The 24,121-nt window shown below is 43.8% G+C and overlaps 2 protein-coding genes across 3 annotated transcripts in view; one reads left to right on the top strand and one right to left on the bottom strand.

The window, feature by feature from the left end:
• Positions 1 to 24,121, bottom strand: part of STX8 (syntaxin 8) — a 406,185-nt gene that overhangs the window by 122,765 nt on the left and 259,299 nt on the right. Inside the window, exon 7 of the mRNA XM_011973154.1 lies at positions 23,658 to 23,759. Within this exon, the coding sequence (XP_011828544.1) occupies positions 23,658 to 23,759 (102 nt within the window). The remainder of the gene's footprint in view (positions 1 to 23,657; positions 23,760 to 24,121) is intronic.
• On the top strand, positions 5,754 to 6,199 carry LOC105534431 (ATP synthase subunit f, mitochondrial). 2 transcript variants are annotated; one of them, XM_011973153.1, is made up of 2 exons: positions 5,774 to 5,894; positions 6,012 to 6,199. In XM_011973153.1, exons 1-2 carry the CDS (start codon positions 5,774 to 5,776, stop codon positions 6,038 to 6,040), a joined length of 150 nt encoding a protein of 49 aa, XP_011828543.1. In that variant the 3' UTR covers positions 6,041 to 6,199. The 2 variants fall into 2 exon arrangements, with proteins under 2 accessions (XP_011828542.1, XP_011828543.1); XM_011973152.1 differs by having other exon boundaries at positions 5,754 to 6,199.

Below are 24,121 nucleotides of genomic sequence, written 5' to 3' on the forward strand. Positions count from 1 at the left end.
GACCTCGGGTGATTTGCCTACCTCTCGGCCTGCTAAAGTGTTTAGATTACAGACGTAAGGTAAGCCACTGTGCCCAGCCGATAAATTTATTTTCTTTTTTTTTTTTTTTTTGAGACAGAGTTTTGCCCTTGTTGTCCAGGCTAGAGTGCGTTGGCGTGATCTTGGCTCATTGCAACCTCCGCCTCCTGGGTTCAAGTGATTCTCCTGCCTCAGCCTCCTGAGTAGCTGGAATTACAAGTACGCGCCACCATGCCTGGCTAATTTTTTGTATTTTTAGTAGAGACAGGGTTTTACCACATCGACCAGGCTGGTCTCGAACTCCTGAGCTCAGGAGATTCACCTGCCTTGGCCTCCCAAAGTGCTGGGATTACAAGCATGAGCCACCACGCCAGGGCAATAAAGTTAATTTCTAAGTTAGGCACGGTAAGAGATTAACAACCATAACTAATAACAGAACAATTATAACAATATACTGTAATAAAAGTTATATGAATGTGGTCTCTCTCTCTCAACAGATCTGACTGTACTGTATTCCTTCTTGTGATAATGTGAGAGGATGAAATGTCTACGGGACGAGAGGAAGTGGGGTGAATGATGTGGGGAGTGTGACATTGTGTTAGGCTACTATTGACCTCCTGCTGAAATGTCAGAATCAAGATCATCTGGTTCGAGTGATTCCGAATCACAGAGCCCTGATGATGGCCATAGCTGGATGTGAGGGGCAGATCGCGGTGATGAGTAATGATCGGGCCGCGTATACAGCGTGGATATGCTGGACAAGGGGATGATTCATATCCAGGGCGGGATGGAGTGGGATGGCGTGAGATTTCATCACACTTCTCAGAACAGCATGCAATTTAAAACTTATGAATTGTTTACTTCTGGAATTTTCCATTTAATATTTTAGGACTGACTGTGGTTGACCACAGGTAACTGAAACTGTGGAAAGCAAGACCAACGGGGAACTACTGTAATGAGAGCAGTTGGTGTTGATTTCCTGAGTAGCTGGGCTCCTCTGATTGACCCTAGAAGTTAGCCTCTATCATATTTGCCTAATGCAACATCTTGCTCACACTCAAGTGGTTTTTTTTTTGTTTTTTTTCTTTTTTTGAGGTAGAGTTTCACTCTGTTGCCCAGGCTGGAGTGCAGTGGTGTGATCTTGGCTCACTGCAAACTCCGCCTCCCAGGTTCAAGTGATTCTCCTGCCTCACCTTCCCAAGTAGCTGGGATTACAGGTGCCCGCCACCATGTCTGGCTAATTTTTGTATTTTTAGTAGAGACAGGGCTTCATCATATTGGCCAGGTTGGTCTTGAATGCTTGACCTCAGGTGATCTGCCTGCGTCGGCCTCCCAAAGTGCTGAGATTACAGGCGTGAGCCACCACGCCCAGCCTAAAATGTTTTTATCTTTTAAAATTTTCCTATCGTTCAAGATGAGATATAAAAGAGCTCATTAGTAGCAGACCTGGAAAGAAATTTCATCAGGCATTCCTTCACTCCTTAGACATATTAAACATTAACATGGGAACTAAGGCACTAACCCATGGGCAGCTTTGCCGTCTATACTTTCCACCTTTTTTTTCTCTCCAACTCTTTATGTTGAATGATTTCAACCCTGACAGAAAAGCAGAAAAGACAGTATAATGAACACCTATATAGACCAATGTTAAATGGTGAATAATGAATGTTTTTAATGTAGTTATATGTAATAATGACATAATAATGTAGTTATTTCCTTGTTTTTTTTTTTTTTTTTTGAGACAGAGTCTCACACTGTTGCCCGGGCTGGAGTGTGATGGCGCCATCTCGGTTCACTGCAATCTCTACCTCCCAGGTTCAAGTGATTCTCCTGCCTCAGCCTCCCGAGTAGCTGGGATTATAGGCACACACCACCACACCCGGCTAATTGTATGTATTTTTAGTAGAGACGGGGTTTCACTATGTCGGCCAGACTGGTCTCGAACTCCTGACCTCGTGATACGCCCACCTCGGCCTCCAGAAGTGCTAGGATTACAGGCGTGAGCCACCATGCCTGGCCAATGACATTATAATGTTGTTATTTTCTCTGTATATTAATGTGTGTGTTTTGCTGCAACTATGGAAAGTAAGCTGCAAACACATGATAGTTGGTGCAAAAGTAATTGTGGTTTTTGCCACTTAAAAGTAATGGCAATAACCACACCTTACTTTTACACCAACCTAATACTTCATTTCTTTTTTCTTTTTTCTTTTTCTTTTTTTTTTTTTGAGACAATTTTTACTCCTATTGCCCAGGCTGGAGTGCAATGGCACAATCTTGGCTCACCGCAACCTCTGCCTCCAGTTTCAAGCGATTCTCCTGCTTCAGCCTCCCGAGTAGCTGGGATTATAGGCATGCACCTCCATGCCTGGCTAATTTTGTATTTTTAGTAGACACAGGGTTTCTCCATGTTGGCCAGGCTGGTCTCGAACACTCGACCTCAGGTGATCCACCCACCTCGGCCTCCCAAAGTGCTGGAATGACAGGCATGAGCCACCATGCCCAGCCTATTCATTTCTAAAAACTTAAACATGCATCTCTTAAGAACAAGAATATTCTCCAACAAAATCATGTCATTGTTAACATACAGGAAAACATATCGTCTATTTTCCCCCTTAGCTCTAGCTCTCTATTCTAGAACAGCTGTTCTCTGGATCTGTTGTGCAGCCTTCCACTGCTGTCATCCTGGGAGCTGTTTTTACTTCTCTCCCTTGTTTCTGGCCTCCCAGATCTTCTTTCTAGGGTTAATATTGGTCAGTTGCTTCCTGCAGAACTACCACACCTGTTTTTGCTGAGATATTGGATGCCATTCTAAGTTCAGATCCTTTGAAAGCAATCTGTTGTCCCCTACCCCCCACCCCTGGGGAGACTGGTAGAAACTTCTCTTTATCTGGGAGCTCTGAAATTTCATTATGTTATGCTTTGACATGGGTCTTTTGCTGTTTTTTCATTTCTTCAACTGGATATTGATAATGGACTCTTTCAATAAATATGGTTACTCCTGTCTCTCAGTTCTTGGGAAATTTCTGGCATTATTTCTTTTGATAATCTTCACTGTTGTTTTCTCATTGTAGCATTCCTACTCTTTCAATCTTGGATGGATCCTCTAATTTTGATATCTTCCTGTGTCTTTTGGTTCTACTTTGTGGACAATTCTTCAACTTTTTTTTTTTTGAGACACAGTCTCACCTGTCACTCAGGCTGGAATGCAATGGCACAATCACAGCTCACTGCAGCCTTGACCTCCTGGGCTCAAGCAATCTCCTCTTGCCTCAGTCTCCTGAGGAGCTGGGACTACAGGCATGCACCACCACACTTAGCTAGTTTGTTTTTCTTTTTTTTTTTTTTTTTTTGAGACGGAGTCTCGTTCTGTCACCCAGGCTGGAGTGCAATGGTGCAATCTTGGCTCACTGCAACCTCCACCTCCCGGGTTCCAGCGATTGTCCTGCCTCAGCCTCCTGAGTAGCTGGGATTACATGTGGGCATGCACCACCACACTTAGCTAGTTTGTTTTTCTTTTTTTTTTTTTTTTTTTGAGACGGAGTCTCGTTCTGTCACCCAGGCTGGAGTGCAATGGTGCAATCTTGGCTCACTGCAACCTCCACCTCCCGGGTTCCAGCGATTGTCCTGCCTCAGCCTCCTGAGTAGCTGGGATTACATGTGCGCTGCACCACTCCGGCTGATTTTTGTATTTTCAGTAGAGACAGGGTTTCACCATGTTGGTCAGGCTGGTCTCGAACTTCTGACCTCGTGATCCGCCCACCTCAGCCTCCCAAAGTGCTAAGATTACAGGCATGAGCCACTGCACCCAGCCACCTAGCTAATTTTAAAAAGCTTTTGTAGAGACAGGGTCTCACTACATTGACTAGGCTGGTCTTGAACTCCTGGGCTCCAGCAATCCGCTCACTTCAGTCCTCTGAAGTGCTGGGATTACAGGCATGAGCCACCATGCCCAGCCGATCTCTCCAACTTTGAAACTGCCAGGAGTGACCAATGATCCTTCCCATTCATTGGTTTTCACAGACCACCTCTCAGTTCTCTCTCTTACAGAGAGAAAGAAAGGAAGTAGCTGAGGGATATAAGCCAACTTAACTAGAAGACATTAAGTTCGGTTGTTCTACATTTGTTCACATCTAAAATTACTTAATATGTAGGTGGTAGGTCCATTTGTCAAGCAGTAGAAATAGCATCATTCCTTCCAGTAGCTCAGCGTGACAATACTGTTTCTTCTCTTAAAACAATGTCTGCATTTTGGGGTTTGCAGAAATTCACACCGTTTGGCATGACTTTAAGAATGGCTCTAATCAAATGGTCCTTGAGAATACATAAAAACCTTTTGCAGTTCAACAGGTCCATGAAGAACCTAATAATTCTGAAAGAAACATCAAAGGCTGGAAAAATATCTCAGACGATTGTCAGTAAAATACATGTAGCACATCTCAGTGGTGCCCATGTAAGCCGCCTATACGCCAGGTATTACCTGGTGTCTGCCAGCTCAACACCTGCCCTTCTCTGCTCAGTCATGCTGGGGCTTGGAGTCTGTGAACTACCCTTCCCAGGCTCCCCTGCCAGCTGGCTTCCTGTTATGCTCTGCCAAAATAAGGCACTGTCAGGAGTTCAGAAAGCAAGAAGAGGGGTGAAGCTGTTCTTCCTTCCTCTCTCTTTCCCCATCTGCTTCTGGCAGCGTCTCTGCAAGTGTCTGTATTCTAACCTCAGTGTTCCCCATGGCAGTGGCAGCCTCTCTTTGGCGGTCCCAGAACGAGCAAGGCAGGTCTGCTTCTGCTGCAGCCCAGGGGCCAGGTCCCAGGCATCTCTAGCACCGGCTGAGCGGCAATCCCAGGAGTACTGTGGTGTGCCGCAGCACGTTCGCACCTTTGTTCTCCTAGGCTTAAGCGTGGCAGCTGCTTCACACAAGGACTAATTTCTGGATTACTGCACCTTCCCCTTTTCATTCTCTCCATCCTTTTAACAGTATCTTTTTTTTTTTTTTTTTGAGACAGAGTCTTGCTCTGTCACCCTGGCTGGAGTGCAGTGGCATGATCTCAGCTCACTGTAACCTCCACCTCCCAGGTTCAAGCAATCCTCTTGCCTTAGCCTCCTGAGTAGATGGGATTACAGGCATGTGCCACCACGCCCAGCTAATTTTTGTATTTTTAGTAGAGACAGGGTTTCACCATGTTGGCCAGGCTGGTGGTCTCAAACTCCTGATCTCAGGTGATCTGCCTGCCTTGGCCTCCCCAAGTGTTGGGATTATAGGCGTGAGCCACTGTGCCCGACCCTTCTAACAGTATTTTAACAAGTTGTTTGCATTCAGTCTCCTCTGAGTGAAACACCTAGTATTGTTACTCTTTTTCCTGATTGGCTCCCTATTGACAGAACCTCTCTGAGGGATTTAAAAAATAAGAAAAAAAGACGGACCAGGCACAGTGGCTCACGTCTGTAATCCCAGCACTCTGGGAGGCCAAGGCAAGGTGGATGGCCTGAGCTCAGGAGCTCGAGACCAGCCTAGCCTGTGGTTTTGCAGAAAACTCTATCTCTACAAAAAATACAGAAAGTGGCCGAGTATGGTGGTGCGCACCTGTAGTCCCAGCTACTTGGGGAGGGCTGATGCCGGAGGATCTCTTGTGCCCAGGAGGCTGAGGCTGCAGGAAGCCGTGATCATGTCACTGCATTCCAGTCTGGACAACAGAGTGAGACTCTGTCTCAAAAAAAATAAAAATAAAAAATTAGGCACAGCAGACACCAGGACTCCAAGATGGCGTCAGTCGTACCAGTGAAGGACAAGAAACTTCTGGAGGTCAAACTGGGGGAGCTGCCAAACTGGATCTTGATGCGGGACTTCAGCCCTAGTGGCATTCTCGGAGCATTTCGAAGAGGTTACTACCAGTACTACAACAAGTACATCAACGTGAAGAAGGGGAGCATCTCGGGGATTACCATGGTGCTGGCATGCTACGTGCTCTTCAACTACAGCATTTCCTACAAACATTTCAAGCACAAGCGGCTCCGCAAATACCACTGAAGAGGACACGCTATGCACCACCCCCTGACCCCATGACCTTGGCCTGAGCCCCTCCATGAGGAACACAATCTCGATCGTTGCTGAATCCTTTCATGTCCTAATGGGAATTAACCTCCAAATAAAAGATGACTGGTAAAAAAAAAAAAAAAAAAAATTAAAAAAAAATTTTAAAATACTCCAGAAGTCTTCCTTTTCAGAAAGAGTGAAGGGTGCAATGTCTCATCTATGGTTATGATTGCAAAAGTACAAACTGATTTCAATTGTTTTATTAATAAAGTTATACATCTCTAGAAGATGACAGTTTCTCTAACATGAAGTCCCAAATTCAAGGATTTCCATTAGTTTCCAGAATAAGTAGCTCAGTGCACAACAGCCCTCTTTGTAAAGTTTGACTGCTACAAAAATAAGAAAACTGGTTTGCATGCTGCTAAGATGACCAAACACAAAAACATCTGTTAATAAGGAGCTGAAAGCGACTTGGGAGAAAGGTGCTTCAGTCTTCAATTTTCAGGTGCAATGGCTCACACCTGTAAATCCCAGCACTCTGGGAGGCTGAGGAAGGTAGATCGCTTGAAACCAGGAGTTCAAGACAAGCCTAGGTAGGAAAGTGAGACCTCATCTCTACCAAAAAAACAACAAAAAATAAAAATTAGCTGGGCATGGTGGTGCACACTTGTAGTTCCAGCGACAGGGGACGAACTCCAGGGCTCAAGTGATCCTCCTGATAGGACTACAAGCGCCCACCACCACGCCCGGCTAAATTTTTTGTATTTACTAGTAGAGACAGGGTTTCACCATGTTAGCCAGGATGGTCTTGATCTCCTGACCTCATGATCTGCCCACCTTGGCCTCCCAAAGTGCTGGTATTACAGATGTGAGCCACCGTGCCCGGGTTGTGATAGGAGTTTTAATTTTCTCCGGTTAATGAAATTTCAGGGAAGGGATCAAAGGCAATTTTATTTCTCGTTGGTGGGTCCTGTTTCCAGGTAGATAAGGGAGCTTCAGAGAAGAGTCTCCTTCTGGCTTTGGGAGGGACAGAAGATGGAGGGACAGGAGTGGGGAGAAGGTCAAAGAGCCCCTGAGGTGTCTTTACTTCAGCATGTCAGAGCCATATTTTGAGGTATGGTTTCCTGAGCCTGACATATGGAACAGGATGGCACAATATTTTGAAGATGCCAAGGAATTTTGAAATTACACTATTTTAACCTTGCCATAATTTAGTAGAAATGGGGAACACCAAGTATTTCTTCACTTTTTAAATTAAAACCTTTCTATTGTGACAAAATACATATAATGTAAAATTAACCCTTTTTTCTTTGAGACAGAGTCTCACTCTTATCACCCAGACTGGAGTGCAGTGGCGCCATCTCAGCTCAATGCAACCTCTGCCTCCCGGGTTCAAGCAATTCTCCTGCCTCAGCCTCCCGAGTAGCTGGGATTACAGTCGTGCACCACCATGCCCAGCTCATTTTTGTATTTTTAGTAGAGATGAAGTTTCACCATGTTGGCCAGGCTGGTCTCGAACTCCTGACCTCAGGTGATCTGCCTGCCTCGGCCTCCCAAAGTGCTGGGATTACAGTGTTGAGCCACCATCTCTACTATATTTACTCACTTTAAAAAGAACCCTTTTCTGTTTTCCTTCCAGATAAGAAGTTACACCAGCCAACATATCAACAAAATGGTGAAAAATCTTAAGATTCCATGTCTGCAAGAAAAACAATATTTATTATTGCAAAAAAAAAAAAAAAAGACTGTAGAAATCCAAAAGCCATTTTGAAAGCAACGACCTTTTTAAGGGCCAAAAGAGAAATACGGGCTGTTTCGAGCGCGAATCGAAGTGTCGAAGAACATTTGGAGGCGGCTCAGCAGACATGCACCCTCTCAAGGACAACTGAGACGCATGCCTGGTGGAATCATGGCTGAGCACCCAGCGCTCGGCAGTCAGCTCCAGGGCTGCAGAAAGTGAGACCCAGTGAGACCCCGGTGCCTGCTACGGGTCCCCAACAGCTGATACCCAACTAAATACAAAGATCAATCTGCTGGTAATCCAGAGAAATTGACCTTCGTGTTCAGATTCATGGGCAGAAAAAGCCAACAGTGATTTAAAAATGAACCCCAAATCAACTATTCTAAGGAATTTAACGCCGGTTCAATGACTGAAAACTGTCATTGCCTGGCTCTGAAACAGAAAGGAAAGGTGAGCCAAAAAATAAATACCGAGTCATTGGTCAGGTTCTGTTGGAGTCAATTAATGGATCCCTAGAGCTGATTAAAAAAAAAAAAAAAAAAAGAGTGATTAATGCAACATCTGGAGTTATTTCAAAGCTAATACCAGGGCTTATGCCACTGAATTTCCAAGGGACTTGGCAAAAGAGAATTATCTATTTATTTTCTAAATACCACAGATTCCCTTAAATTACCCCAACCCCTCCTGCTTCATTCAAACATGTGCAGCTTCAAGTGGGCGTCTACTGCATTAGATTAAATAAGACACAAGGGCAGAGTCTGTGGACTGCAGGCGTTGCGTTGCAGTTGGGCGGCCCTCTTCACATGGGTACCACCATAAGGTAGGCTTCATGGTGAAGAGCAGCAGGAGTAGGGATTTACTCACGGACAGAACAATAAATGTGGCCAGCAGAGATGCTTTGCACAGAGATTTGCTGCACAAATCAGTGCAGCCAGGTATTAATTATTATAATTTCTAAAGATATTACAATTCCATCTTTAATTTTGTTTAGTTCTATTCAACTTTTAACGGTGATTGTTTCTTGTACGCCGTGTTAGATGTCACAGCTAAGATTCAAGCAAAACTGTGCCTCATTCTCTGAGCGTGCACCAGTAACTGGCAGGAGCTGGGCGCCTCTGAAACAGAGTGGCAAGCACTGGAAAGTCAGGAAGGTAATCTGATATTTGCATTTCCATGTAGACAGTATCCAAAGAAGACAATCCATGTGTGATCAACTGTGACTTTAATAACCCTACAAACCACGCATGCCTCCACTTGATTCATTTTATAGTTACAATTTTAAAGGAAGGAAAGGCATAAAATCTGCATCCAAAACATCAATTTTAGGGAACTTACTCAAAAATTAAAAGTGTCTACCAGCTCAGTTTTAAACACGTAACTAGGCTGGACGCAGTGGCTCATGCCTGTAATCCCAACACCTTGGGAGGCCAAAGCAGGCAGATCACTTGAGGTTGGGAGTTCGAGATCAGCCTGGCCAACATGGCAAAACCTCATCTCCACTAAAAATACAAAAATTAGCCAAGGTGGTGACCCATGCCTGTAATCCCAGCTTCTCCGGAGACTGAAGCATGAGAATCGCTTGAACCAGGGAGGCGGAGGTTGCAGTGAGATCGCACCACTGTACTCCAGCCTGCATGACAGCGTGAGACTCTGTCTCAAAAAACAAATAAACGTGTAACTAAAAACAGCTCTAGAGTTATAATGCCAGCTTGGGAGAAAAACATAAGGAATCTCTCTATCTACCAATTACTTTTGAACACAGAACCCAGAAGTAGAGATTCTCTGTAATTCTATTCCTTTATTTTCCTGCCCTAATACATACTAAAACCCACCAAATCTTCTCGTTATCTTCCATTAAAAATTCTCTCTTTCTTGTTTTGTTCCAATGAGAAAAACTATATATGTTTGCAAAAAAAAAAAAAAAATTCAAATAATACAAAACACACTGAAGGTAAAAGTCCCTATTCAGGTATGATTTAACTCTGCATGTATCTAATTTGGTGCTGGCTACCCTGTATGACAGGAGAGGATCAGCAAAGGTCTTGCCCATCCCCCTAGCCCATAACTGATTTAGTGTGTGTGCACGTGTGTATACAGGGTGGTAGTTAATTCTCTTCAAAGGAGTAAGGAAAGAGGATGACAGAGGTGGATGGAACCTCAAAGACCATCCAGTGGCAAAATACGTATGATGCAAAATTAACCATCTGAGGCCAGGGACCATTGATTTTTACGTATGAGAAGACATAAAGTGATTCTGCCTCTTCTCTCCCCAGCCAGGCTTAGCCAGCTTTGGTAAATTCGGCTCCAACTAGAATCCAATTCTTCACTTCAATTTACAAATATGAAAGAAAAATCTATATCTAAATAGTGAGCACTTGAGTGTAATGAAAACTGATGAGTTAGGCTGGGTTCACAAAATGTACGGAGCGGGTATTGGGATGCTCTTTCTCCTGTAAGTAGGTAGACAGATAGTGTCAGGGATGCATACTATGGGGTTGCAAAACTCAGTCTGTCCCAGGACAACTGACTGTACTTCTAAACCCAGCCCTCATTTGCTGGTCCCAGCAGGTGGGTGAAAGCAGGTGGATTAATTGGTAAGCAAACACTACCAGAAAACACGCACAAACATGTCCATCAGTCATATCATCAGTCAAGGCCCATACGGTGTAATTATTACTCAATAAGAACAGAAATCACTCTTAGAAATCATACCTTATCTTTCCAAACCACACCAAGCAAAAACAATAATCAAAAAAAGATTCTACTCTGTGATCATTTCTGACCCCTTGATGATAGCAAAAATCACTGCCTTCTAACAGATTACAAAGAGCGTGGAGGTCTCCGAGGTGGCCACGGTGATAGCTCTGAGGCTGTCAACCCCTATCAATCACCTTCTATTATAAATAAAGGTTTTCCAATTTTGCACTTCTCTCAAAGGCTTCAATTTGCCTGGATTAAGCTGAAGCGTCAACATTTGAACTTACGGCTCCTATTCCCACTCCCCGAATAAATGCTGTTAGCAGAAAAACAGGCTTTTCCACAGTAGGAACGCAAAATCAAAGCAGACAACAGCGATGTGGTCACATATAAAAGATATTCTGACCACAAACATTTAACATGCGCATTATCCAAACCCCAGGAGCAATCGCAGGGCACAGGCTGGAGTGAACCTTTCAGTGCGCCATGAGAAAGAAAGGTCAGCGAGTCAAACATGTTAGCTCCTGAAACGAATATCCAGCAATGCCAATATATTCATCAGAGTGCCACAGTATTCTCTTAGATAGCAGAAGCAGGTCTCCTAAGAGTTTTATACTATACCGTTTCACTACTTAGTATATATTATCTTCATCATGGAGAAGTCATTTATTGAAAATACTCCAGGGATCTCTGGGGAGGGGAACAGTTTAAACTGACTGAGGAAGACATGCTTTAAAAAAAAAAAATAATAATAAGAGCAACTTAAGAAGTGGGACCCGCCTTATTTATCTTTGTAAAAATGATAGCTAGGTAGATATTTGCTATATTATTATTATTATTGTTTATATATATTTTTTGAGATGGAGATTTGCTCTTGTTGTCCAGGCTAGAGGGCAGTGGCGCGATCTCAGCTCACTGCAACCTCTGCCTCCCAGGTTCAAGCAATTCTCCTGCCTCAGACTCCTGAGTAGCTGTGATTACAGGTGTGTACCACCACACCCGGCTAATTTTTTTTTGCATTTTTAGTAGAGACGGGGTTTCACCATGTTGGCCAGGCTGGTCTCGAACTCTTGACCTCAGGTGATCCACCCGCTTCGGCCTCCCAAAGAACTGGGATTATAGGCATGAGCTGCCCCGCCTGGCCGATATTTGATATATTATTATACTATAACCCTGTGGGGGTTGCAGTTTATATAAATATGGTCAGAGTTACAGTCTTATACCTTTTTCTGTACTAATAAATAGATTTCATTATTATTTTAAATGACTACCTAATTGTGACAAAGAACCAGAAATAGGATGAGGAAAACAGAAAGTGATGAGGAGAAGAGAAAGTAATGAAGAAAAAAGAGAGTTCCTAGTTTGAACAAACAGGCCTGGCGGCAGCCTCGATAGATATGAGAAAGATCCCGAAGTAGTATATTGTGACGTTTTATTTGGCCCACGTGGTATTTTTTTAAAATGTGAATTTATTTTCAACATTAAAATATTGGGACATTTCACTTAGAGATCCAGATTTCAGGCTTCTCTTAAAACCAATAAACAGATGAGGTAGGAATTCTCAGCTTGCATTCCCACTTAGTAAAAATCTGCTGTTGACGGCTCTAGTTTGCCACTGGAGATAATCAAAGCTGCCCACTTCGTGCATGAAGGCTTCCCTGTCTGGCCCTTGAAGGCATTTAAAGAGATGAAGTTAGTTTGGGGCCTGAAAAAATAGGAAGCCTGGAAGAGGAAGCTTATTTTGGGATAAAGAACATGTGGAGATGGAAAGGGTGTTTCGGGCAATCAAGAGAAACTTACTAGCTGGTAGCTAATGAAGACACAGACTTGGGATTCAAGTGAAGTCTGGGTCTGAGATGTGGAACTGTGAGTTATCCATGAAGTTAAACAAAAAAGCAGATGAAGTGGCTTAAAGAAAAGATATCAAGGAAAAGAGAGCAGAGGACTGAGCCTTACGTATTGTTCTCAAAAGACAGGAAGGCCAGGCGCGGTGGCTCACGCCTGTAATCCCAGCACTTCGGGAGGCCGAGGTGGGCGGATCATGAGGCTAGGAGTTCGAGACCCAGCCTGACCAACATGGTGAAACGCTGTCTCTACCAAAAATACAAAAAATTAGCCGGGCATGGTGGTGTGCGCCTGTAATTCCAGCTACTCAGGAGGCTGAGGCAGGAGAATCGCTTGAACCCAGGAGATGGAGGTTGCAGTGAGCCGAGATCACACCATTGATCTCCAGCCTGTGCAATGGAGCAAGACTCTGTCTCGGAAAAAAATAAATAAATAGATAAGAGAGAGAAGTTCTGAGAGAGAGAGACGGGAAGAGGGGAAAAATGAGAGGCCATGGAGAACAAAACGAGCACCACAGGTTCCATGATCTGGTCCCAGCCCTTCTAGCTTCATTTCCACACCTCTTAGCAAGCAGCCTCGACCCCAGCCAGATAGGCTGTCTTAGGGAAACCTGGTGTTGTCAATGCCCTCTTCACATCTATTTTCCCCTGCCTGGAATGCTCTTTTCTCCTCTCTGCCTGTGTTACATTTTTGTTTGTTGGTTTGTTTTTTGAAACGGAGTCTCGCTTTGTCCGCCTGGCTGGAATGCAGTGGCGTGATGTCGGTTCACTGCAACCTCCGCCTCCCAGGTTCAAGTGATTCTCCTGCTTCAGCCTCCCGGGTAGCTGGGACTCCAGGCACGCACCACCACGCCTGGTTCATTTGTGTATTTTTAGAAGAGATGAGGTTTCACCATGTTGGCCAGGCTGGTCTTCAACTCCTGACCTCAAGTGATCCGCCCGCCTCGGCCTCCCAAAGTGCTGGGATTACAGGTGTGACCCACTGCACCCGGCCTGCGTTACATTTCTATTCACCTTTCTCTAATGAGCTCAGGCCCACGCTTCACCACTATGCTATATACGTATGTAAGAAGTCTGCACTTGCAGTCTGTAACTATATATTTACATATATACATAAATCTTTTAAAAAGGCAAAAAATGAGCCCAAGAGATGCCCCAAATGCCCAAGTGATGCCTGTCACAGTATCCCCTGCAACACCGTCACATCGCCCTGAGTTTGCTGCCTTCCCATTTGATTGAGCCCTCCGTGAGGTCAGGGACCAGGACGTCTTCATTTTATTCTCGATGGTGTTCAACAGAAAAAAGGAAGGGAAGGAACGAGCAACCGATGTGGAGGGATAAATCTCGACATAACGCTGGGTCACAGAAGTCAAGGAAAAAGAGCTATTTCTGCCAGACAGAACCATCTCAAATACGAGAAGTTATTCCAGGAGAATGAGGGCTGATGAGAAGTGCTGGATTTCAGCGAGAATCTGCCACTCATAAGGTTGGGGTGGGGGATGGTTTCTGATACATCATTGGAACATAATTTGGAAATATATATCAAAAGGCTTAACACTGTTCGCACCCTCAGGCTGAATACATCTACTTGGGAAACACATCTGTAATGGACAATGTGGGGTTTATTTTGTTTGCTTTTGCTTTTTTTTTTTCCCCTGTCCAGATCCAAGCTTTCTGTTTTGAAGGTGCTCCTGTCACATGACCTCTTGGTAGGGGGCAGCTTCTCACTTCCCGTCTAGGACGCCAAAGCCACCCGATTCTTCCTCAGACTCCCTTAAGAGAGGCAGAGACACCGTTCAGCAACTCTGGCCTCACCATCCAGACCAGGACCTTCTTGCCAAGGACACCTGCTCTGTGCCCTGGCCCTGCAGCTGTCACTTATCTGGGCCTCAAATAACCTTCTAGTCAGTGCAGCCAGAGCCTGTCTCTGATTCTGGCTCCTGGAAGCATCCTAATTGAAATCCTACCTGAGAGATAAAGATCCTAAATATCAAAAAAAAAGTGCTATGCATTTAATGTAGCATGATTTACATAGCAAAATGTGGGAATAAACTAAGGCCCCCCAAACCATAAGTAAATGATGGTATGGCTACTTGATAAAATGGTACTCACCATTAGAAGTAAAATATAGCATAATGTTAAAAAACAGAAGGTTTGTTGTTGTTGTTTTTGAGGCAGAGTCTTGCTCTCTTGCCCAGGCTGGAGTGCAGCGGCACGATCTCGGCTCACTGCAACCTCTACCTCCCAGGTTCAAGCGATTCTCCTGCCTCAGCCTTCCTAACAGCTGGGATTACAGGCGCCTGCGATCACGCCTGGCTAATTTTTGTATTTTTAGTAGCGACGGGGTTTTGCCATGTTGGCCAGGCTGGTCTCACACTCCTGACCTCAGGTGATCCACCTGCCTCGGCCTCCCAAAGAGCTGGAATTACAGGTGTGAGCCACCATGCCCGGCCAAAAGAAGGATTTAAAAATACATTATCATCATCTTGTAAAAAATTAGTTGCAGAAGAAATGACTAGGAGTTATAAAACATTAGGCAAATAAGTATTTTTCCTTAAAAATTCCACTTAATTTTAAAATTACAAAAGTAATACAGGCTTATTGTAAAATATTCTGAAGACACAGAAAGAAAACATTGATGGGCCGGGCGCAGTGGCTCATGCCTCTAATCCCAGCACTTTGGGAGGCTTGAGGCAGGCGGATCACGAGGTCAGGAGATTGAGACCATCCTGGCTAACACGGTGAAACCCCATCTCTACTAAAAGTACAAAACATTAGCCGGGCCTGGTGGCGGGCGCCTGTAGTCCCAGCTACTCAGGAGGCTGAGGCAGGAGAATGGTGTGAACCCGGGAGGCGGTACTCACAGTGAGCCGAGATTGCGCCACTGCACTCCAGCCTGGGTGACAGAGCGAGACTCCGTCTCAAAAAAGAAAAGAAAAGAAAAGAAAACATTGATGATCCCAACACCCAGCCCCCTGCCTTGCCCATGCCCCCCATTCCCAACATCACCAATGGTGACCACGTGCCCCTCCACACCTCTCTTCAGACTCTAACCAACACTGCAAATGCACGTCTCTCTCCCTTCTTTTCTTTCCTCCCTTCCTCCCTCCATTTCCTTAAGTGGGACCATAGTATATATACTCCCTGCTCATTTTGGTTTGGCTTTTCACTCACCAGACTCAGAAGCAGCTTGTCTACCTAATTCTTCAGAACTCTGCTCCTGTGTCACAGCCTCTTGGAAACCTCTGAGCCCTTGGTTGACTCAGACCTGTCTGTACCACCTGCAGTCATTAGTGATTTACGGCATGTGTCCCCCTCTCTCCTACACTCTAAGTCCTATCTACCTTTTACCTTTTTATGAGACAAGGTCTCATCATTACCCAGGCTGAAGTGCAGTGGCACAGTCACAGCTTACTGTAGCCTTGAACTCCTAGGTTCGAGGGATCCTCCCATCCCAGCCTCCCAAGTAGCTGGGACTACAGGCGTGAGCCACTGTGCCCAATCCTATCTACATTTTTAGCTCCAGTTTCTAGCCCAGTCCCTGGCACACAGATGATATCCACTAACTGTGCTGGCAAGGATGAAGAAGAGAACAGATGAATGGGAAAACCTGAGGACAAGATGGTTTTGAAGGCAGATAGGCACTGGTGAAGGACAAAGCATTTCTCCATTGATACTGAATTAAGGATGACACAGCGGGTACAGAAACAGACACATTAGAATGTAAAGGAAAAGGGGGCCGAGAGATTTAACTAGCTTACCTCAATGAACCATGATAAGGGAAAGAAGAAAAAGTTAAAGCAATAGCCAAACAGAAATATTCTTGATAAACAGTAGGATAAGTAAAGGAACTGGCATAGATCCTTCTTTGTTCCAGATTAATTGCTTATGCTTGTGGTAAAACATTAAAAATAATTCTCTGAGAGACAAAAGTAGCTCTAAAGTCTGTTAAATAAACTAGACTACTTACAACTCAGTTTCTGACCTGTTTTATAAGGTTCAAAAGAGCTAATATGAAAAAAAGCATGTTGGTCAGGCACAGTGTCATACATCTGTAATCCCAGCACTTTGGGAGGCTGAGGCAGGTAGATCGCTTGAGTCCAGGAGTTTGAGACCAGCCTGGACAACATGGTGAAATCCTGTCTATAAAAAATAAAATAAAAATTAGCCAGGCACGATAGCGAGTGCCTGTAGTCCCAGGTACTCAGCAGGCTCAGGTGGGAGGCTCACTTAAGCCTGGGAGATGGAGGTTGCAGTGAGCTGAGATCATGCCACTGCACTCCAGCCTGGGTGACAGACCAGACAGACCCTGTCCCAAGAAAAAGGAAAAAAAAAAAAAAGCAAGCCAGTTGTGGTGGCTCACACCTGTAATCCCAGTGCTTTGGAAGGCTGAGGCAGGCAATCACTTGAGGCTGGGGGGTTGAGGCTGGCCTAAGCAACACGGTGAAACCCCGTCTCTACTAAAAATGCTAAAATTAGCCAGGTATGGTGGTGCACACCTGTAATCCCAGCTATTTGGGAGGCTGAGGCAGGAGAATCACTTCAACTCAGGAGGTGGAGGTTGCAGTGAGCCAAGATTGCGCTATTGCACACCAGCCTGGGCGAAAGAGCAAGACTCCGTCTTAGAAAACAAAAATGAATTAAACCCCACATCTTATCATAGCTGGCATTTATAGTGGACTCACTAGTACTGGTCACTGTGTCACCTAACTGTTCTCACTTAGTCTACAGAACAATCACGTGTACTAGTCATTGCTACCCTCCTTTTAGAGTGAAGGAAACTGAGACCTAGAGACGCAAGCAGCTCTGTAAGTCACCCAGGCTGTAAGTGGCAGATTCCAAATTGTTCCCCAGGACTGTCGGATGCCACACCTGTGCTGCATGCTCTTAACCAGGGTCCTGCCCCGCCGGCCTACGATCACATTCTGATGAGCTAAAGGCAGATCCCATGGTCGTCGATTGAGACGGCATCAGTGCAACGTCAGCTGGGTTGATTTCTAACCACATCACTGAAACGCTACTAAAATCACAATAAATGTGCTTAGACAACATTACGTAATAGTCAATATGCTGAGAAGCAAGACTGTCCGTCCAGCCGAGTCATTCAGAATTCTTCGTCTGGTCTTTCACAATTGGCGCCCTCTGTCAGACTCAGACAAGGCTCTATTTTGAATTCTAATGAGGACCAGGCACACTGAATATTTAAACTGCAATTACAAAGATCCTACTTTTATGTAAATGTCCTTAATGGAAGTAACAGATCTGAAAATACATAGAGGTACCCGTGGAAAATATCAGTCTAATTTGCATTGAGAAGCCAGAAAAAAAAAAACAAAAAAACAAAAAAAGCACAGTATTGTTTTCTACTTGATGCTATCACTGGGGTGGGATTGGGGGAGGAAAAGGGAGGAAAATCCACACAAAGATCTCGGAAAAAATTTTAAAGCCTGTGCTCCTGAGTGAAAGGTTCACAAAGAGGTACTTGAATCCCTTGTTAAGAACTGAACAAACAAATTCATCATCGGGCCTCTCTCCTGTGTGGCCCCTTGCAGTTCAGTCTGTATTCATAACTAGAAATTCTCTCACTGCTCAAGCATCTATGACTGATATATCGGGCCGTCAAGGAAGATATGCCAAGGGTGGCGAAACAAAAGGCCATTTCATGATTCACAACCTATTTTCACACTCCTTTGTGTAAAATGATGATGTGGTGGCTGCTATCCACACTGCACCTGAGTCCTCTTAGTTAAACAGTGATAGAATGTCCTGTGAACGGCAATTGAGTTACACTCGACTGGGCTGCTTAATTTCCCCCCCCGCCCCAAAGTTAAAGTACACCTTGCTTGCACAGTTTCATTAAGGATGTGTATGTGTTCATATATAAAACGGCCAATGTGGCTTTGCACTTGAGAAGAGCAGGTGGTTGGTTAACTCTTCGCTATATCTCGAAGCTCTTGCACCAACCCCCTGCCTCTCAAACGTCTTTCTTATTAAGATCATAATTTAACGGCCTGGCATTTGGGCATTCTCTTCAAGATGCTAACATTTATTAAATGGAATATGCCTTTTTTTTCTCTGATTTGTCCTCTGGTTGATTCTCTCTTTTGCTGATACCAAATATGTTCACTGGGTTTTTTATTTCAGTTACCTATTATTTCTAGAAGTTCTATCTGGTTGCTTTTCAAAATTTCTATGTTACTTACAGTTTTCGGGTTTCTTAAGATGCATTCAAGCTTGTCATTTTAAAAATATATTTTAAAAAGTGGAATTGAGTTTATAAATCAATGTCTGGTAATTCTACTACTGCAATTCTGTTCAGATTCATGTCCATGGTCTACTGCTGGTCCTCACTCATGCTGTGCTGTCTCTGGGTATGCTAGAGTATCTTTGACTATGTGCTGGTCATCGCCCTTAGAAATTTATTTTTAGTTAACTCCTAGCATCTTAGAACAAATATGCTTTCCTCCAGAGGCATTTCATTTGTTTTTGCCAGGCACCTCGAGCTATAACAGGTGAGTGTGCCTCAAACCAAATTCACCTCGAGCTGTAACAGGTGAGTCTGCCTTAAACCAAATTCACCTCCAGCTATAACAGGTGAGTGTGCCTCAAACCAAATTCACCTCCAGCTATAACAGGTGAGTGTGCCTGAAACCAAATTCACCTCCAGCTATAACAGGTGAGTGTGCCTGAAACCAAATTCACCTCCAGCTATAACAGGCGAGTCTGCCTGAAACCAAATTCACCTCCAGCTATAACAGGTGAATCTACTTTAAACCAAATTCACCTCCAGCTATAACAGGCGAGTCTGCCTCAAACCAAATTCACCTCCAGCTATAACAGGTGAATCTACTTTAAACCAAATTCACCTCCAGCTATAACAGGTGAATCTACTTTAAACCAAATTCACCTCCAGCTATAACAGGTGAGTCTGCCTCAAACCAAATGCACCTCAAGCTATAACAGGTGAGTCTGCCTTAAACCAAATTAATGGTATGATGTTTCCTGGTCCACCCTGAGTATGTATGTCCAGGGGGCAAATTCATATGTGGGCCTTTCTATGACCACAAGCTGTCAATAATTGTATTTTCTCCAATAATTGTATTTTCTCCCCTTTTTCTTCTCCTATTCTGCTCAGTGCCAACCCTGCCTTTTCCACAACCCCCCATGCCAAGGGTTTAGTTCTAGTTCACTTTTACTCTGAGGATGTAGCACTTTGGGGTCCCAGGTTATTGTGGGAAGAGTCTCCCATTACACTTCCTAATTAGAGTGGGTGCCCAGGGACTTAATTTCCATCCCACCTGCCTGCCCCTCTCAGGCTACAGAAGTCTCTGACTTTATCAGTTTTAAAAAAATTATTTTTACATTTATTTATTTATTTATTTTTCCGAAATGGAGTCTTGCTCTTTTGCCCAGGCTGGAGTGCAGTGGGGCGATCTCGGCTTACTGCAACTTCCGCCTCCTGGGTTAAAGGTGGAGAGAATAGCTTGAGGCAGGAGAATCACTTGAACCCGGGAGACAGAGGTTGCAGGGAGCTGAGATCACACCATTACACTCCAGCCTTGGCAACAAGAGCGAGACTCCGTCTCAAAAACAAAACAAACAAACAAAAAAAGAAAACATTGGAAAGTATGTAAGAGTTTAGAGGCTGAAAGCAAAACCAAGCCAGGCTAGTATGAAGGTTCCTCAAACATTTAAACACTGAATTACCATTTTATCCAACAATTCTACTTCTGGATATATACACAAAAAAGGTAAGACTTGAGCAGCTATTTGTACAGCAACATTTATGGTGGCATTATTCACAATAGCCAAAAAGTGGAATCTGTGTCCACTGACAAACAGATAAACAAAATGTGATATATATAAAAATGGAATATTATTCAGTCTTCAAAAGGACTGAAATTCTGATACATGCTACAACATGAATGAATCTTGAAGACATTATCCTAAATAAGCCAGATACAAAAGTATACATATGATCCCGCTTACAGTAGGTACCTAGAATAATATTTACAGAGACAAAGTAGAAAAGAAGTCACCAGGGGCTGAAGGAGGGAGGAATAGGGAGTTACTGTCTTGGATAAATTTCAGTTTGGGATGTTAAAAAAAAAAGTGGCTGGGTGCAGTGGTTCACACCGGTAATCCCAGCACTTTGGGAGGCTGAGGAGGGTGGATCACCTGAGGTTGGGAGTTCAAGACCAGCCTGACTGACATGGAGAAACCCCATCTCTACTAAAAATACAAAATTAGCTGGGCGTGGTGGCGCATGCCTGCAAATCCCAGCTACTGTGGAGGCTGAGGCAAGAGAATCACTTGAACCCGGGAGGCAGAGGTTGCAGTGAGCTGAGATTGTGCCACTGCACTCCAGCCTGGGTGACAGAGTGAGACTCTGTCTAAAAAAAAAAAGAATAAAGAATTTTCTTTTTTCAGTATCTACTTAACACTGCTATACCAATGAACTTCCTTCTGAATCATTACATATAATTCTGTGACAGATTATTTATATATATATATATAATTAAATAAAATGAGGCATGAGATAAATGTATAGTTAACTTATTTTAAAATATAGACATAAGTTTTAAAAATGTATTTTAGTACTTCTGGGATTCCTTAAATTTTTCTCTATTTTCAAAAAAAAACAGCACTTAAGAGTCTAGTTCAGAAGACATGACACTTCTGGGTAAAAATAGTACACACCAGATAATAACATCAAATTAGGAATTGGCAACAGTGTAAGAAACATTCTACATTCATTATGACCTCATGAGTGACATGTGAGTTACTATGTTGCAAACACAAAAACACCCCAACATGTCTATGAATATATTCATTCCAAACTAGCAACATAATTGCTGAGAACAAAAACAACATATATTACAGTGTATCTCTTCCTGCTTTAGACATACAGTAACAAGAGCTAATACCAGTACTTGCTCACGGCACACAATGTACCAAAGATGGTTCTAAGTGATACATGTATTAGGTTGGTGCCAAAGTCGCTGCAGTAATGGCAAAAGCCATGTTTCCTTTTGCACCAAACTAATATATACACATATATTATATACACACACTCATTAACTTCTCGTAACAATCCTTTGAGGTCTATATCTTTATTATCCCCATTTCAAAGATGGGAAAATCGTGGCAGAAGGGAACTTGAGCTTTCCTGAGGTCACGCAGCTATGAGAGGTGAAGCCTGGGTGTGAGGCCAGGCTCCAGAGCCCACTCTCGTGACACTACGCTCTGGCACCTCTCACATACGTATGGAAAGCTGGGGAAGGTGGCCAGCACTCGACACGACACAGTCCATACAACTGAATTTTGACAACCAAGTTCTCCACTTTCTTCTAATGAGGAAACTGAGGTCCAGAGAATAAGAGGTGGGAGTGAATTCATCTCTCGCATCTTTAAAGCTTCAGGATCCAGCATAGATAATAAAGTCCCTGTGGCCAGAAGTTATGCGAGAAGATTGATAAAGCCAAATTGAGGAGCAGAAGCACAGGGCGGGGTGGTCGGGCAGGACAGAGGTGATAAAGGGTCTGAAGGAGGCCCCGTGGGGCTCCAGTACCTCTGAGCTTCCAGAGTCTCTATGTGCCTGACTCTCTCTCACCCCATTGTTCTAGCCTTCTTTCTTACTGAGCAAACACAGCCAGGGAAGGCGATGCTTCTGAAGCTGCACATCTCAGGGACCCTTGCTCAGAGCTTCTAAAGTGGATCGATCAAGAGGATTCACTACATTTTTCACATTAAAAAAGGCTGAAAGTTTGGCAAAATAGCTGTTCAGATCTCTAGGGTTTTTTTTTTTTAATTGCTCTCTCTCTCTATATTTTTTTTAAAGACACAAGGTTTCACTCTGTCACTCAGGTGGGAGTACAGTAGCACGATCATGGCTCACTGCAGCCTCAACCTCCTGGGTTCAAGTGATACTCCTGACACAGTGTTACAAAACTGGCTTAACCAGGACCTACTCAAGCGGGAAGGCCAGTCCACACTCACAGAGCCAGAAACACAGCAATGCTTTCTGAGGTCACACGTGCATGACTCCAGAGGAATCTGCAGGCAATGCTTAGGGCAGGGTTTGGCGCTGCCTCAGAAAGCCATTACATTTCTAGACAAAGAATTAACAGTTTGTAGTGAGTGGGTTATCTGTCATTTTTTGCTAAATTCATCTAAGCTAGTATGATGCTAAAATTTATCTCCTAAACTGGGATACTTCAGGCACATAACACCATGCCTGGCTAATTTTTTAAATTAATTAATTTTGAGACAAGGTCTCACGCTGTCACCCAGGCTGGAGTGCAGTGGCACAATCTCAGCTCACTGCAACCTTCAAGCAATCCTCCCTCTTCAGCCTCCCGAGTAGCTGGGACTCCTACAGGTGTGTGCCACAATGTCTGGCTATTTTTTTGTATCTTTAGTGGAGACAGGGTCTCGCCATGTTGCCCAGACTCCTAATTTTTAATTTTTTTTTACAGAGACAGAGGTCTTGCTATGTTGCCCAGGCTGGTCTCACACTCCTGAGCCACCGCACACGGCCTGTGATTCTATTTTTCATAAATATGTCAGCTTTAGAAACTTGGTGCACCTTTGTGAGATGAAGCACCGAAAAACAATCACTGTGATTACTACTGCTGTTCCCATCATTTATCATCATGTACCTTTGGGCAAGGCACTGTGCACAGGCAATACACAATTTAAACCTCACCAAAGTCTGCATCAGAATTTCTGCGGAACAAGCACCTGCAGCAGAACTGCTTGGTACGCTTGTTAAATAACGAACATTCTTGAACTCCACCCTAGATCTAGTCAGTCAGAATCCCTAGGGGAAAGCCTCAGGATCAGTATTTCAAGCAAGCCCTCCAAGCGATTTTTATCTTGGCATATGAATCCCCATTTTACATACAAGGTATCAAGAGGTAAAGTGACTTGACAAAGACACCATCACAAAACATAGGATTTGAACTCAGTTAAGCTTGTGGTTATTTTAAGACGGCACAAGAGCAAGTGAGATCTCCTTTAAAACCCGCCAACCAGTATAATGTTACACGATTTCCCAAACCATTAATCTCTGTAAACACACAGAAAGGACTCCTTTAAAAAAAAAAAAAAAAAAAATGAACGATACGCCCTCTGAACTCCACACAATTCATTTCATTCTGACCAGATTTAACCTTTGTTTAGCAATTTCAGTGCTGCATCAAATGGCACTGCCTGTATCAGAAGAGCAACCAAATTCCCGCAGCGATGAGACAAACAGGAAACTCAGAGCAGAGTAAATCCACAAGCTATGACAGAAACAGAGCCGTAAAAAGTAGCTATCTCTTACCACAAGAGGTTGACTTTCTGTCCACCAGGTTTACACGCCTGGTTTCAGTGCGAAGTTTTTCATCTGTGTTCTCCACCAGGTTGGCAAGGTCGTCAATTATCTCTAGAAAGGAAAGATACATGATTACTATTCCTGAAATCACCTGGTTCACATCACAGTATCACAGCTGTGGTTGTTCTTCCTAGCAATAATGATCTCAAGTGCAGTAATTGAAAAGGCACAGAACTCAGGTCGATTCTTTGAAAACGGCGATTCTGATTGTAAAAGGAAAAAAAAAAAAAGAGTAGTAAAGAAGAAAACTGATTTAACACAATTCCAGCAGACAGGAGAAATGCCACGTTCAGAGGAAAGAAAGCATGACCTACCGAATTTATGCCTAGCCAAGCTGTCATTCAAGTATAAAGGAACAGACAGGCCAGGTGCGGTGGCTCACGCCTATAATCCCAGCACTTTGGGAGGCCGAG

This window comes from Mandrillus leucophaeus, unplaced genomic scaffold (assembly GCF_000951045.1).
Source record: "Mandrillus leucophaeus isolate KB7577 unplaced genomic scaffold, Mleu.le_1.0 Scaffold135, whole genome shotgun sequence".
In the NCBI taxonomy this organism is placed as follows: Eukaryota; Metazoa; Chordata; class Mammalia; order Primates; family Cercopithecidae; genus Mandrillus; species Mandrillus leucophaeus.